Below are 17752 nucleotides of genomic sequence, written 5' to 3' on the forward strand. Positions count from 1 at the left end.
TTAAATACACTTATTATAACAAAATCAATTTGAAAATGTTTATTCACTGAAAACTAAATATAAAAGCTGAAAGAAGACAACAACATTGTAGTTACTGCACTCTGTTTATCATTACTATTAGAACCTTTTACAGCAAAACCAGAGTGCAGTAACTACATTTTTTTGGGTTAAAGGTCAAATAAATCGTAATGACTTTTGAGCATAAAAATGCCATCCTCAATACATGTAGAAATAAGTGTCATATCACTGACCTACCTGTAACCCATTTGGCTGTCCAGTTAAAAAACGTTAAAAAACAACAACTTTAAAGCAGTTTTTCTCAGTTTTATCTTTTGCTAGTTACTGCAGTTAGACTTTGTAGGGCAGAATACATGTCAATATTAAAAGGGACATACATAAGGAGGTCCCAGGAACCTTCTTTTTTGTGGCAGTAAAATGCACCAAGTTGTAGCTTGAGAAGTGTTTTACTGTGAAGGTGTAAACCGGAAGTTGGGTGTGTTGTTGTGCTAGCTTGACCCTAATGAATGTGTGATGACAGGAGGAGCTGAGAGGAGCAGCAGGTGAATCCTTCACAGCTTCTACTCTTTATTCTACCGTCCCACCTGTTCAACACTAAACAAACTGAAACATACTGTCAGCGGAAATGTTCCGCTTTACATGACCGCTCCCGCTTTACGAATAAAACTATAAATAATAGGTCAGAGTGGACAAAAAGAGGAAAGCACGCCGCGGAGCCTGGATTTATCAGGTAGGCTATAAATAACTGTTGATGTGGGTCTGACATATTGTCTGTCTGTCTCTGTGTTTACATCATGTTTCACTGCAGAATTATCAGCCTCATGATGCTCTACAGTATAAAGCCGATGATGTTTTTACCAAAAAATGATCAGAAATATCTTGTAATGTGACGCAGTCGGCATTGTGACAGCGGAGAAGCTTGTGTCGAGTTTACATTTGCATAAAATTACATTATTCCTGTCATGCAAACTGACCCTGAGGGCTGTTGCACCGCCCACAGTAAACAAAGAGACTAATATAGCCTACATGCAAATGTGTTTTTATTTCTATATTTTTACACATTTGGCTGGAATAATAGTGGAAAACAGGGCAGATTGTGTCCATTGTTCTGTGATTAAACCCCCCACCAGCTTTTCTATCGCTGCACGTTCTTGTGATTATTTTGACAATTTGGAGGTTTGTTACAGATTAAAACCAAACCAACAAATAGCTGGATTTTTCTGCATCTTATGCATGTACTTTAACGTTTGTATTGCATTCCCACTTCTCCTCTCAGATCCTCAGAAAAGAGGAAACATCATATGTTTGGGTTTAGAAAAACTGCTGACAGTTTGTAACAAAAGTAGTGAATTTCAACAGCAGAAACCATGTCTTGAACATCTTTATCCAGTGGTGGAATATAACTGAATACACATAATCAAGCACTGTATTTTCATTTTGTACTAATTTATATATATCTTTATTTAACCAGGTAAAAGTCTCGTTGAGATTAAAAAATCTCTTTTCCAAGAGAGACCTGGCCAAGAAAAGCAGCATAAAAAGAGACAAGTTGCAACATTTAAACACAGTTAACATAAACAATTAAATACAAATCCAGCATCACAACAACAGTGAAGGAGCCTCAGTAGAGATTATAAGGAGCAGTCACACTGACCAAGGGAAGAGATTCTTTTATCCTTTAGAATTGTTTTAAAATTCACTGATTGTTTACACTTCTACTGCATACTACTTTGGAGGCAAATATTATACTTTTTACTGTACTACACTTATCTAACAACTTAAGTTACTGTATATAGTAAAATGAATAATAAATAACATAAATAAACTGATATTTACCAGCTGGAACAGCATTGATGCTTCCACATTAGTCACTAATAATTCACTTTAAGTGTGTTTTGATGGTGACAGCTTCTGTTCCTTTACTTAAGTAAGATTTTGTCTGCATGTGGTTTTCCTTGGAGGAGTATTTTTTACACTGAGGTGTTGCAACTTTTTTGTAAAAGATCTGAATACTTATGTTTAAAATCTGCTCTATTTCATGACTGAAGTGAATTGAAATCAACAACAAATCACAGCCTCTTTGCAGATTTAGCCTGCAGAAATAGAGGGGTTTTTTAGACAGGTTCATTTTGACTCTTAGGCCAAACTAAGTCCAAACATCTGCTCCTGTTTCTACTTTGAAAAGTCTTTAATGTCGGCTATTAACCTTAATCTAACGATTCAACACCACAGTGGGACTGCGTCACCAGCTGAATTCAAACCAAGTTGAAAATAAAAGAACAGTTACTACTGTTCCTTTAACTACTATTATTGTGTCGTAAATACAATTTCCACCACTGCTCTTAAATATTCTATTACTTCTCCAGATAGATAGATAGACAGATAGATAGATAGATAGATAGATAGATATACTTTATTTATCCCAAGCTAGGAAATTACAGTGTAGCAACAGCATTACACACAGAGACAATAACAACACAATTGAATAAAAATAACAACCTAGGCATAATCAAGCAATAAAATACAATAAAAATAAAAATGTCTAAAGAAGGAGTATGAATTCTAGTGCATAATAAAATATAAATATTCAGAATAAAAATATAGGTGCCGTGAAACAAATAAGGTGCAGTGAACAGTGTGCATAAAAAACACAAAGTGCACAGTGACTATATGTTCTGAACCAGACTATTAGCTGTTATTGTACAGTGTGATGGCATGAAGCAGGAAAGATTTTCTATATCTTTTATATATTTTCTATTTTCTGATACCACACGCCCTGCTTATCCGGCTTCTATCTCTACTATAACACTACTGCTTCTTTTTTTTTTACTACCACTACTACATGCACTACCATAATGACCATTTCTATAATGTATGTGTTGCTCTTTGTGCTCTTCCCAGGTCAGTTGTTAGAGGAGTAACCCCAGAGTTGGAGCCATGTTGTCGGCAGAGGAGATTCTGTGCAACACGCAGCAGGTGATCGCCGGGCTGGAGGCGCTGAAAGGAGAAAACCGCCTCCTGCTGGAGAACCTGCAGGAGGTGATGGAGAGCCGGCCGGTGGCAGAGAGCGGCAGCGTGGAGCAGGAGAAGAGCGGCATCATCCGCCAATCACTGGAGAGCATAGAGCTGGGGCTGAGCGAGGCACAGGTACGTTAGAGAAACACAATATATCATGACTTATTCTTTGTTGTCATTTAAAGCCGGTATAAGCTCTGCAGAGCGTTGTAACATCATATGGCTCATTCTTTCTGTTTTACAACATTCATAGGATGTTTTTGGCCGCAGCATGCAGCTGTTTTCAGCTTCACACTACCTGCTCATCTTAAATCTTATTAAATCTTTAAATATACATTTTAATACTTGTCTAATATCTTTTTCTAATATCTTCTTTTTTATGTGTTTTTTTTGGATGTTTGATGTTCGCTTTTATAAATTAAAGTACATTTTTCTGCATATAATTCTTCTCCTCCCTCCAGGTGATGATGGCATTGTCGGCTCATCTCGGCTCACTGGAGGCAGAGAAACAGAAGCTACGTGCTCAGGTGAGTTTCTGCAGGACAACAAAAGAGAAGAAGAACTGCAGAACATAGAAGAGATGAGGAAGTTTTAGAACACCATAGGGCTGTTTCCACTACAGCTCAATACCCTGAATGAGGCGGGTCTCACTCGCTGAAACGCCCCTAATTTGAATATGAGCCGCCCGGAGCGGACTTTTGTCTGGACTTTTTTTGTCCCTGTAGAAGAGCAGGGCCGTTTTTCTCCCCTGAAAACAGCCTGGTTACTGATTGGATAGAAAGCTAAGCAGGATGTGACGTAGTACTCGACGCCACAACAACACGCGCCATTTGTAAAAGCCGGCAAAGCAGTGTTGACAACTTAGCGACTTTGTTGCTATATTTAGCAACTTTTCAGACCCCCTTAGCAACTGTTTTTTAAGAAAGTGACTGCCAACAAATCCAGAGACTTTTTCTGTTGTTATTGGAGACTTTTCGAGACTCGTTCTTACTCTTCTGAACGAGCTGCGGGGGCTGACGGCTCATTAAGAAGAGTAAGAACGAGTTGAAGCGGCACAGTCCTCCTGCAGCAGTCTCTCCCATTTGCAGAGCCGGAGGGGATGTTAACCCCTTAGCGTCCAGTCTGCAAATTGCTAACAGACTAACAGTTAGCTCTGTAGCAGTACAGTGTCTTTGTGCTGCTGCTGCAGGAGGTGTTCACACGGTGCACAGTTAGCGATGCCGGTTAATTCACGATCACTATGTTTATGATCAGTGGAGACGCTGTGCATAATTAGCCATGCTGGTTTGTTTATGATCAGCTGCTGACGTTGTGCAAAGTTAGTGAGGGCGGCCACAGTTGCGTCTCCCGTGTTTAATCCGTCACTTATGTGTTCACAGATCACGTTTGAAACTGTTGCTAAACGATTACGCGACGGTCGAAAACCATACGTCACCTCCACAATCTCTAAATCCCTCTGGAGCCTTTTTGTAATGGAGACACGCAGAGTGAGTGGACATTTGAGAGGGCATGGCCTGAGACTTTCCCGGTGGACACTCTTCCCCCTAAAGGAAACACGGCTCATGTCTTCTTGGGCTTTCTTACTCACTTACTTAATCCTTTTTTGGGTTTTCTGTGGGAAGAGATCGTATCAACCAAGGAGGTTGATACAATCTCTTCCCACTTGCTCCTCTCCTCATAAGCCATGCCTCCTCTTACCTCTTTCTGTTCCTCACCCTTTGTTCTTTGTGTGGTCCTCTTCAGGTGCGGCGTCTCTGTCAGGAGAACCAGTGGCTGAGAGACGAGCTGGCAGGAGCTCAGCAGCGTCTGCAGGACAGGGAGCAGGACGTGGTCACCCTGGAGGAGCAGAACAGACACCTGCAGTTCATGTCGTCCATACGCAAATACGACCTGGAGGAGCCGCAGCTGGTGAGGACAAAACAACCTGCATGCAAACACAAATATGTGTGTGTGTTTCTTCAGAAAAAGTTTTCTATCACTATCATTACTCATTGAATCCACAAGACAATCAGCTTTCCAGTGATACCAAATGTATGCTATTCAAAGATTGTTTAGGGACCCAAGAATGCAGAAATACTCAAATACAATAGGCAACAATGACACATTTATAAAATATCAATCAGAATTGGCCTTGTAATTCCACCAGTCCAATGAAATGAATGACCATGATTGATACAGATGTCTTGAAGGTTTATTTCTCTCTCTGTACTTCAGCAGACGCTGTGAAAACTACAATAAATAAAGACATACAAGTTTGAAAACACATGCAACTCCCACTCACTGTTAAGCATCATTGTAATGTCCAAAGCACATAGACACAACCGTAATAGCTGGAATAAATGAACTTCAAATACATCACAAAATATCCACAATAGGGCACATTAAGAGCGTTTTACATGAACGTGAAACATATAAAAGGAAAGTTACCGTGTGGACCACATGTAGAGTTGTTACTCTGGAGTTGCTCTTCTCTACAGCTCTTACCCATAATGCAACTGAACCATATAAACTGACCCAGCCTCACATTTCAACACAATGCCCTCAAATCAGACCCTTATACTTCACAATAAAAGTCCCTCAAAATTAAATACATTTTAACCAAACATTTTATCTATAAGACATATTTATTTTATATTTATTGCACTTTAATCACCTTATTACTTTTACCTTTTAATCACATGCATTTGTATGAAACAAAAACAAGCAAATAAACAGTCTCAGAGACAGTTACAGACCTTATTAACATCTACTGTGTATCGTACACACTTAAAATTAATATATTTTGCTGCAGATCTTTGCTGAGTGTGTCCCACTTCACTTTGTTCCCACTTCAGGAGGACAAAGACACGTCTTCCACCAAGGAGTCTCTAGATGACCTCTTTCCTACCGAGGACGAGGAACAGTCACAGAGTAAGACTCGGCTGAGGATCTCTCTACCTGTAAAATACAGTATACATTTCAATCTTAGATTTCTATTCACCTTGATTTTGTCAGGATGGTGTAAGAAATCTCAAAAGCTCAGAAAATGAAACAAACTGACTGCATGGGGAGATTTTAATGTCTGTCTAGTTTCTCACAGGATGTTTATGTTTATTACTTTAAAAGACATGTGCAGCTGTTTAACAGTACTTTATTGTTAATAGATGAACTCAGTGTAACTGTGTTGCTGCTGCTTGTATTTTGAACAACTAACTCTTCACACACAGCAAAGACATTTCAAGCTCTGATGTCAAATTTTAGTCGCATGCCGTGATAATAACTTTGCACATCGGGATCTCTTCAGAGTAAAACATGATGGTAAAATGATTTTCTCATCCAGCTAAATTTGTTCTTTAAAAGCAGGCAGAGAATCCAACTGTTAATCTGAAGTCTCCTTGTATAACAGCACCTCCTTTTTCTAGAAACAGTGCAATGTGAGTCACACCATGACTACAGAGGGGACATTTATTTATGGGAGCTGCACAGCAAGAGTTAAAGGGATAGTTCAACGTTTTTGAACGGGGTTACTTAACACTAGTACAGGCACGGAAGCTAAGCAATGTACTGCTGTGGACAGGTCAGCAGCAAATGTATTTTAACTACCTAAAATATACAATATCAGTTCAAGTGTTGGCTATATTTACAGTATTTTCACTGCTGTACCTTGCCATTATTTATGATGGGGAACTGAAGCCATAATCAAGGGAGTGGTAGAACAGCAACTCCTGTGTCCTGTGAGGAAAATTACTGTTTTATGTCAAAGGAATCTGGAGCATACACTGCAAAAAAGGTGTTTAGTCTAAAAACAAGATAAAAACACAAATTTGAGGGAAATGATCTTGCTCCATGGACAGATAATTTCACTTGACAAGATTTCTTAAATTAAGATTATTAAATCTAGAAATAAGCATGTTGAACACTTAAAATAAGAAATTAACTCTTAAAACAGGATAAATTATCCAAACCTTATAAATATAAAGTTTTTTTTATCTTGGTAAGAGCAAATAATCATCAGGTCACTCTGCTCGGGCCAGTTCATCGCTGCTGGCAGCTTTAATTTATCATGTTTTAAGAGTTAATTTCCTATTTTAAGTGTTCAACATGCTTATTTCTAGATTTAACAATCTTAATTTAGGAAATCTTGTCAAGTGAAATTATCTGTCCATGCAGCAAGATCATTTCCCTCAGATTTAGTGTTTTTATCTTGTTTTTAGACACACCTTTTTTTGCAGTGTAGAACAGCAACTCCTGTGTCCTGTGAGGGAAAATTACTGTTTTATGTCAAAGGACTGGAGCTTAGATAACAGTTTCAGTTCTGTGGAAAAGTTTAGCTGTTTAGCCACAGCAGTACATTGCTCACCTCATACAGCCTCACACTGGATATCCAAACTATCACTTGAAACAACAATTTCAATGAATGTCGCTGATTCATTCATTTGCTTAAGTCAAGTCCAGGCTCTTATCAAGTTCTGCATTTCTTTATATTTGTCTGTTTGTTGCTGTTTAGTGTCTCAGCCTCACCACAGCAGTGCAGCAGCAGCAGCCCAGCAGGGCGGCTATGAGATTCCCGCCCGCCTTCGAACGCTCCACAACCTGGTCATCCAGTACGCGTCCCAGGGTCGATACGAGGTCGCTGTACCGCTCTGCAAACAGGTGTGAGGGACATTCACGTCCATACTGCTCACATGTAACACACTGGACCCTAATGTTTGTTTCTGCAGGTGTTAGGCCCAAATTACTAGCGATGCTGCAATTGCTGCAATCACTAGCTGATCTATCAATGTATCTCTAGAGATTACAACCAGAGGCTGATGCTCAGTTTGCCCCACTGAGAGTTCACAAATGTAAATTGTTACACTGCAAAAACCAACTGACAACAAATAAGAAATAAATAACTAGAATTAAGCAAATATATGCTCGAAACAATTAAAATTATCTGCCAGTGCAGGAAGTAAATTTTTCTTTGCAAGAATTCTTTAAATAAGTAAAAATATCTAGAAACTGGAAAAACGATGTCTTGAAATGTATACAATTATACTTATTTTGAGTAATTGTGGCTTGAAAAACCCAATTGTAGTAACATTAAAATAAGCAGCAATACTTGAAACGAGCATGTTTTGATGGTAGAAAATGCTTTTGAAATAACATTTAAACTACATGAAACTAAAACTCTCAACTGGAACAAATATTTTAGGTAAAAACTCACCATATTCAACAGATGAATAGCTTGAAAAGCATGAAAAAGCTCACAATGTCAATCCTAAAAATAATTCTCTAAACAATGAGATAATTACATAAGCACATAACAGTAATACTAATTATTAAATAAGCACATAAAGTTATAGTCAGTAGGTAAATTATACTCAAAACAATATAATTAAGATACTATTGCTAGATATAGGAAGAAAAAACTTGGTAAGCTTCATGTTTTTTGCAGTGTTTATTCAGTCAAATGTGTGAAAGTGCCTTATTTTATTGTTTCAACAGGCTTTGGAAGACCTGGAGAAGTCGTCAGGTCACACCCACCCAGACGTAGCCACCATGCTGAATATTCTGGCACTGGTATACAGGTGAGAGCTCCAAAAACTTTTTTATTAGATTTTTCAGAAACAAACAATGAACAACTGCATTTATACACACAAGACAAAATCAAAGTAGCTGAAACTTTAATTGAAATATATATAAATAAATACAAATTCATGAAAAAGAGTTTCTCCAACAGTTACTAATCACCAACCTCCATGCAGTCAACACTAAATACACTACATACTCTTATTAATAACTTATTGTTATTACACTTTTATGCACTTTTTATAAAACTTGAAGCTCTTAACAGGAAAAAATAAGCAGCAGTGAAATCCAATATTGGACAAAACAATGTTCCTGCACTTGAATAAGGAACTCCATTTACGAAAAGCAAATTATTTTATATTAAAAAATCATTGGAGGTGAGAAACAGTGTCATATTTGTCTCAACAGAGATCAGAATAAATACAAAGAAGCAGCCAACCTGTTGAATGATGCTTTGGCGATTAGAGAGAAAACTCTTGGAATGGACCATCCTGCTGTAAGTAAACCAGCTGACACATACTGGATCTAACCTGGAATAAATACTGATTTGTTCTCTTTTTTTCTTTCTTTATTTTAATTCACTTTTTATTGAGGAATTTTTAACATTTTATACAGAACAAAGAACAGGAACAGTTGGGGTGGGGGGTACCTAAACCACACAGCATCATCTATTTGATTTGATCTCTTTTGTTGTATTAATTTTACTCATTGGTGCTTGGAATCATCATTAAATGAAATGAAAAAAAAACTTGAAAAACTGGAATTTATTTGATTCATTTTGAACATGAAATCCATCCATCACACATGATTCGTGCTGTCAGAAATGTGAAAATCTGATTATTTTTGTTTGGCTATGATAAATGGTATATATAATATTGGCGACTTTTTAGAATACATGCCTTTCAAACCCGCTGGTGGGTTGTGGGTGCAAAGGGTGAATATGTTGCTTAATGTTGTTTAGATAAGACTTATTTATCTAACTTGGTCTAATGTTTTTTGTGTGTTTGTGCAGGTGGCAGCAACACTCAACAACCTGGCAGTGCTTTATGGGAAAAGAGGAAAATACAAGGAAGCAGAGCCGCTGTGTAAAAGAGCTCTGGAGATCAGAGAGAAAGTGAGAGAATACACATTCTGTAATTCTACACTTGTGTCAACTATACTTTAACTTTTTTTTATGAAAATGTCATGGCATACCATACTATGACTTTTTTATGTCATTTTAGACGACATACTATACTATGACTTTTTATGGCATTTTTTGATGACATACTAATCTATGACTATAGTAAAGTATGATTTTTTTTCCTCTCCAAATTTTGGACATCCTATAATATGGTGTTTTTCCCTAATTTCTGCACAAATTATGTGATATGTATCAACAAACCATAATCTGTAATATTTAACATTTTTCGACATTTAAAAATTTGACAATTTTTTTTTACAAAAAACAACACACTATAGTATGACTTTTTTCTCTCCAGATTTTGGACGGCCTATAATATGGTGTTTTTTTTAATATGATAATATGTATCCACAGACCGTAATAGGGCAATTTTAACATTTTTAGGCATTTTAAAAAATTACGCTTTTTGACAAAAATCGACATACGATACTATGATATGATATTTTTATGCCATTTTGAACACGGACTATACTATGACTTCTCTATGGCATTTTAGAAGAGATAATGTACTATGACTTTTTCATGGCATTATGACTTTTCTATGGCTTATTGTATGACCTCTTTTATGTTGCATGTATCAGACACTGTCATTGTTATGGAAACAATCATGTATTTTTTGCCTTTACAGTGTATTTTGTGTTTAAATGCCTCCTCAGGTTCTGGGTACAGATCACCCAGACGTGGCCAAGCAACTGAACAACCTGGCTCTGCTGTGTCAGAACCAGGGCAAGTACCAGGAGGTGGAGCAGTACTACGAACGAGCTCTGCACATCTACCAGAGCAAACTGGGACCAGACGATGCCAATGTGGCCAAAACCAAGAACAATCTGGTGAGAGGAAACCTGGATGTTGGATTTCTGCATTTTTACGTTTTCTGATACTCCTCTGTATTTCCATGCTTTCCTAACTGAAGTCACCATTTTATATTTAAAATAGCTAATCAAATTTTGACCACAGATTTTTTTGTGTGATGGAACTCCATAAAATTTAATTTTTTGTCACTTTTACATCACTCAAACCTTATGTCTCTACACTCATCCTGTCCTGTGTCTTTGTTCTTCTTTGTTCTCAGGCATCATGCTATCTAAAGCAGGGGAAGTACCGACAAGCTGAAGCTCTTTACAAAGAGATCCTGACCAGAGCACATGAAAAAGAGTTTGGATCTGTAGAAGGTACATATGTTATTAGTGCTATGAATGAAAGCAGTAGCACTGCAGGGACAAGCATATAAGATGGGCTAGAACACCAACACAGAGGGGTTATTTTGTTTATTGCATGCTCATCATACTCTGGTTTGTCGAGTGTTTTTCATTTTGTCTGGTCATCCGTCCTCCAGGAGACGGTCGTCCCAGCTGGTCTGGTTCTGAGGACGGGGGCTCTGGACAAGACGGACTCAGTAACCTGAAACGTAGCGGCTCTTTCACCAAACTCAGAGAGTCGATACGTAGAAGCAGTGAGAAACTGGTCCGCAAGTTGAGAGGAGTCGGAATGGAGGAAACAACCCAGAGGAATGCTGGGTAATAGACATTAATCTACCTGGAGATGTTCCGATACCATTTTTTCCCTCCCGATACAGATTCCGATACTTGTGCTGTGGGTATCGGCCGATACCGAGTACCGATCTGATACCAGTATGTTATGAAAAAAAAATATTATACTACACCTGCATGACTGTGATATGATTATCATTGTGGTTATTGTGGTTATAAAGCCGCGAAATCCCACAGTTTTTGGTCATCCAAAATAATAATTTCCAGGATTTTGTCTGTTATCTTGGTATCTTTTATTCTGTCTCTGGGGAATTTTTCTCATTGCTGGAAGGCAGCTTCCAGAGTTTGCTGCTGCGGCTCGTCCTTCTTTTTCCCTTTTGTTTTAGAAAATTTGTCGTGCTCTTTAGGGTGACGCATCTTCAGTTGTTTAATTAAATTGCTTGTGTTAAAATTTGCAACACTTGTGCCTCCCCTTGAGATTTTATCTTTGCACACGTTACATGTCTCAGTCTTACTGGAGGGAGATTCCAGTGTGAAATATTGCCACACTGCCGACATGATAGAGCTACTTAGCTTAGCTCCAAGCCTCCATCAACCTGCTCTGACACGTGTGTGTCTGTTGTGTCTGTTGTGTCTGTGTTACATAATCAATTCCTCCTCATCCTTCTAAAACAGCTAGAGGTTAAAGGAGCAAACCAGTAAATAGATTACTAATTTAATAAATTACGTGGTATCTGACTGGTGCCTGGACTCCAGTACTCGCAGATACCGATGCAGCATTTTCGACAGGATTGGAGCAATTTCCGATACTGATATCGGAATCGGAACAACTCTAAATCTACCCACTCCTAACTCCTCATAGATGCACTCTGATTTTGTCATTTACTGGTTCAAGTTAAATAAACATCCCCTCAGTTAATTTTGATATTCTGTCCCATTTTCAGGATGAAGAGAGCGAACTCTCTGAATGTGTTGAATGTTGGGGCTAGAGAAAGTCAGGACGGCACCCAGGTGAGCAGAGTGTTTTCATCTGTTTTAAAGTAAAGACGTGCATGTACTTGGTGTGGTAAATGTGTCAGGTTCTCATAGTTCTCGATTCAGTGATGTATTTGGTAAATTGTATTTGCCAAATGTGTCGTTGAAATTTTGTGAAAAAAGTCATAGTAAAGCATGTCGTCCAAATTTTGTAAAAAAAAGTCATAGTATAGCATGTCGTCCAAATTTCACGAAAAAATTCATAGTATAGCATGTCGTCCAAAAGTCATAGTATAGCATTTTGTCCAAATTTCACCAAAAAAGTCATAGTACAGAATGTCATCCAAATTTCACGGAAAAAGTCGTAGTATAGCATGTCGTCCAAATTTCATGAAAAAAGTCATAGTATAGCATGTCGTCCAAATTTCACAAAAAAAGTCACAGTAAAGCATGTCGTCCAAATCTCCTGAAAAAAGATATAGTATAGCATGTCGTCCAAATTTCACAAAAAAGTCATAGTATAGCATGTCGTCCAAATTTCACAAAAAAGTCATAGTATAGCATGTCGTCCAAATTTCACGAAAAAGTCATAGTATAGTATGTTGTTCAAAATGCCATAAAAAAGTTTATCGTCCAAATTTCACGAAAAAAGTCATAGTAAAGCATGTTGTCCAAATTTCCTGAAAAAAGTCATAGTATAGCATGTCGTCCAAATTTCACAAAAAAGTCATAGTATAGCATGTCGTCCAAATTTCACAAAAAAGTCATAGTAAAGCATGTTGTCCAAATTTCCTGAAAAAAGTCGTAGTATAGCATGTCGTCCAAATTTCACAAAAAAGTCATTGTATAGCATGTCGTCCAAATTTCACAAAAAAGTCATAGTAAAGCATGTTGTCCAAATTTCCTGAAAAAAGATATAGTATAGCATGTTGTCCAAATTTCATGAAAAAGTCATAGTAAAGCATGTCTTCCAAATTTCATGAAAAAGTCATAGTATAGTATGCTGTTCAAAATGCCATAAAAAAAGTTTATCGTCCAAAATTCACGAAAAAAGTCATAATATAGCATGTCGTCCAAATTTCACAAAAAAGTCATAGTAAAGCATGTCGTCTAAATTTCCCGGAAAAAAGTCATAGTAAAGCATGTCGTCTAAATTTCCCGGAAAAAAGTCATAGTATAGCATGTCGTCCAAATTTCACAAAAAAGTCATAGTATAGCATGTCGTCCAAATTTTAAAAAAAAGTCATAGTAAAGCATGTCATCTAAATTTCCCGGAAAAAAAGTCATAGTATAGCATGTCGTCCAAATTTCACAAAAAAAGTCATAGTAAAGCATGTTGTCCAAATTTCCTGAAAAAAGATATAGTATTGTCGTCCAAATTTCACAAAAAAGTCATAGTATAGCATGTTGTCCAAATTTCCTGAAAAAAGTCATAGTATAGCATGTCGTCCAAATTTCCTGAAAAAAGTCATAGTATAGCATGTCGTCCAAATTTTAAAAAAAAGTCATAGTAAAGCATGTCTTCCAAATTTCATGAAAAAGTCATAGTATAGTATGTTGTTCAAAATGCCATAAAAAAAGTTTATCGTCCAAAATTCACAAAAAAAGTCATAAAATAGCATGTCGTCCAAATTTCATGAAAAAAGTCATAGTAAAGCATGTCGTCCAAATTTCACGAAAAAAGTCATAGTAAAGCATGTCGTCCAAATTTCACGACAAAGTCATAGTATAGCATGTCGTCCAAATTTCGTGAAAAAGTCATAGTAAAGCATGTCGTCCAAATTTCACGAAAAAAGTCATAGTAAAGCATGTTGTCCAAATTTCATGAAAAAGTCATAGTATAGTATGTTGTTCAAAATGCCATAAAAAAGTTTATCGTCCAAATTTCACGAAAAAAGTCATAATATAGCATTTCGTCCAAATTTCACAAAAAAGTCATAGTATAGCATGTCGTCCAAATTTCACAAAAAAAGTCATAGTATAGCATGTCATCCAAATTTCACAAAAAAGTCATAGTAAAGCATGTCGTCTAAATTTCCTGGAAAAAAGTCATAGTATAGCATGTCGTCCAAATTTCACGAAAAAAAGCATAGTATAGTATGACAGAAAAAAAAATCACAGTACACTAGGCCTTAAAGAAACATAAGAAATGGTTAATGTATGAATAAAGAAATCATAAAAAATGACATTGTATCATATGCCACGCAGGAAAAACTGTGTGTTTGTAACTGATTCATGTAATCAGGTCACTGTAGCTGAACATCCAGTCACAGATATGACTTAACTCTGTGTTTGGTTTGGTTTCTCAGTCGAGCCGTTTGACGGATGTTCGAGGACTAAGCTCCAGCACGCAGAGCCTGAATCGACGAGGTTCACTCGGTGGTACCAGCTAACACACACACACTTTCTCCACACAACACCTGTCCTCTTAGATTACCTGGAAAGATAACCAGACACTGAATCATCACTCATATCAGATGTCTTCCAACAAACTGGACTCCAACTTTCAGTCCCCCTCAAGAAAAACAGAGATGGTCGTCACGATTGGAAATAGCAAATAATTTGCTTGCAAATTGGTTAATTATCCTTTTTTAAAAATGAAATAACAGATCTAATAATGTTTTCTTTTCCATTGAGGAAATGTCACAGTTATCTTAATAATATTAAGTCTTCATCTCAAATAATGACAAGGGTCCACAAAAAGTGACAAGAATATTGTGGTCACATCGACATATCTGCACTATAGACTTTCCTTCCTGTTCACTTGAAATTTAATATCATTCCTTCCTGGTTTTAGGTTAGAAACAAACTAATTTTATGAATTCAAGTTAACCTTTAACTTCAGAATTAAATAAAAAAAAAAAAAAATTGGGATGCATCGATCGTGAAATTCGGGGCTGATGCGGACTTAAAACGAAAACACACGAAAATAACAAAAAAAAATCATAAAAATAAACTGTTTCATTCAGCTCTTTATTACACTATTTTTAAATGAGCACAAATTGAATCTAAATTATAAAACAATGAAAAATATTTTGGGAAAAATTGCTTCAAAGGCATTTTCAGCTGATTAATGACTTCAGTACTTACATAGTGCAACAAAAAAAAATTCTGGAACATAAATTAAATGCAATTAATAAAGCAAAAATAAAGTGCACTCGGGTACCCGCTGCACTCTTAGCTCATGCCAGCAACTGTATAAAAATAACCAGTGCAACATTTAGTCTGTGCTAAACTAATGCAGCACAGAAGACAAACATCGACTACTGCCATCAGCAAGGTGAATATTTGAGTCGATGCATCACTTAAAAAAAACAAAAAAACATTTTAGACTACCTAAAATAATACCAGCATCTATACTGTAAGAAAACTAAGTTTTCACATTTCTCTGTTTAAACCAGACCATGTCTAACAGGTTAATAAACATTAACAGTTATCTGTAATGTATTGAATAATACGTTTGACGTATTACGTATTTCCTAATGCTAATGTTACCTTTTAGGTACATTTCAGGACACTGGAAAAAATGTTACATTATTTATGTTTTACATTTTCTAAAGATTAACGATTGTTTTTTCAAAATTTGTATAAATTCTCTCGAAGCACAAGGTTGTAAAGTTGTCTGCACAACGTTCAAAATGTAAATGTTACATTGAGTGTACGAGGGAAAATCTAAGCTATCAAGTTTAAACTGTTAAAGAAGTTATTTAAATGTGTGTTGATGATATTGTCAAAGCTATCAATAAGAACACAAATGTGTTTACTTAAGTTGGTCTCTGTTACAGCCCAGTTATATTGTTCCACATTATGAGAATAAGGACCAACTTTTTAAATGTTTCTATATATAAAAACACCAGCTCTACAAAATGAACGCACATATCTGACTTTAAAGATGGTATTGTTAAAAGATGGATATTTTTGCACACTGTAAACACTTTTTAAACTGCGTTAAATCAATCAATACTTGAATTTAATTTTAAGTACATTTCAATTGCAGCAATTATGTATCCACTGTATTGTGTCAACAGTCTTCAGAAAATAGTTGTAAGCTATCTGGATACCCAAAGTTATTGTTGTGTGCCTGAGTCAATGTTGAGGACTTTCAGCTGGCCTTGGATTGAATTGAACAAAGACTTTATATGAGAGCCCTTTCTCTCTTTTGTGCCCATCAGTTGTGGCATCATAAGCATGGTGGAGTTGGGTTTGGTCACTGTAAAAATTCAAAATTGGTCTGATATTAAGCCAAACACTGAGTAAAACATAATGAGTCTGAGAGATTCCGCGATTTAAAGAGCAACAGGTAATGCACCTCTAGTCTGATTTGTTTACATCGGCTCTAAATCCAAAATTTTACCATATTTTAGTTCTTTGAGGCTGATGCTGCGTCTCAATTTGTGTGCTTATACTTGCATGCGAGAACATGCAAGTATAAGAAGAGAGAAGCTTGAATTTAAACACACAAAGACAGAGTGTGACCTAATTCTCTGGCTATCTATCTGCTTATTGGTATATCAATGTCTGTACAATCCCTTTAATCACATTTTCCTATTTATTACTAATGCAATACAACTTGGATTTAGCGATATCACATTGTCTGCACATATTACTGATATCAGCTACTTTTTGATGAAAAGCCAGTTCAGCCAGTTTGCATAAAATCAACCTGGACTAAGCTTGTACACCAGACTGGCAAAACTTGAAATCGACCCGTCTGTACTGTGCTACAAAATAGATTTCATGACACAACTGTATACAATGACACAAATTTGCATCCATTCAAAATATTTCAGCAAACCAGCCAAATAGACCAATCTGCCCAGAGCCAAAAGCACACAAAGTTAGAGGCTAACCTGTAAAAACAGTCAAAAGCAGCTAAAGTTGGAGCCACGAATAGACTGAGCGAAAGCTTTGAATGACTGAAGAACAACTTTTAGGCACAGGTAGCCTAATGAAGTGTGTCTGTTACATCAATGCTTATTCACTGAAATGCCTGAAATCCATAACTTATAGCAACTCATTATTATAAATAGTAAACTAGCTTTTAATAGGACATAGATTTCTTTGAGCGCTTTTAAATTTGTTATAGCAATAACTTACTTCAAACTTCAGATTTGGTGACATGGCCACAACAGTGTGAACAAAAATGGTTTTAAATAAACAGAATTTTAAATGTAAGAAAGATATGGACACACATGAGTTCTGTTAAGATATCTTGGCTCCCTGATTTTCAAGTTACCACCCTGTCCTCATGGATTTTATTCACCAAAACTCAACGCTTCCTATTTTTGTTGCTCAGTTAAACATACTGCATATCCTATTTTTCCATGATGGAGAACCACTGATTGTACATTTGCTGTCACTGCTGTTCGATGTAAGGGCTGAAATCACACTGCTAGTTACTGTAGAAACTACAGTGTGTTACTGTGAGAATGTTACATATAAAATGGGGGGAAAATATGTAGAAAATGGACTATATATCTCCTGATGCTGTGTTTATTCTGGTAAATATGAATGTTTGTAT

The 17752-nt window shown here is 36.6% G+C and overlaps 1 protein-coding gene across 1 annotated transcript; it reads left to right on the forward strand.

Annotated features, from left to right (window-relative positions):
- The first annotated feature begins 549 nt into the window (after window positions 1-549).
- Window positions 550-16115, forward strand: klc3 (kinesin light chain 3). Its single transcript, XM_059331449.1, has 14 exons — window positions 550-748; window positions 2920-3165; window positions 3495-3560; window positions 4777-4941; window positions 5868-5943; window positions 7520-7665; window positions 8500-8582; window positions 8992-9079; window positions 9596-9697; window positions 10423-10596; window positions 10839-10938; window positions 11103-11283; window positions 12201-12267; window positions 14541-16115. The coding sequence occupies exons 2-14, from the start codon at window positions 2956-2958 to the stop codon at window positions 14622-14624; spliced, it is 1542 nt and encodes a 513-aa protein (XP_059187432.1). The 5' UTR covers window positions 550-748; window positions 2920-2955; the 3' UTR covers window positions 14625-16115.
- Window positions 16116-17752: the final 1637 nt, after the last annotated feature.

This window comes from Centropristis striata, chromosome 4 (assembly GCF_030273125.1).
Source record: "Centropristis striata isolate RG_2023a ecotype Rhode Island chromosome 4, C.striata_1.0, whole genome shotgun sequence".
NCBI lineage: Eukaryota > Metazoa > Chordata > Actinopteri > Perciformes > Serranidae > Centropristis > Centropristis striata.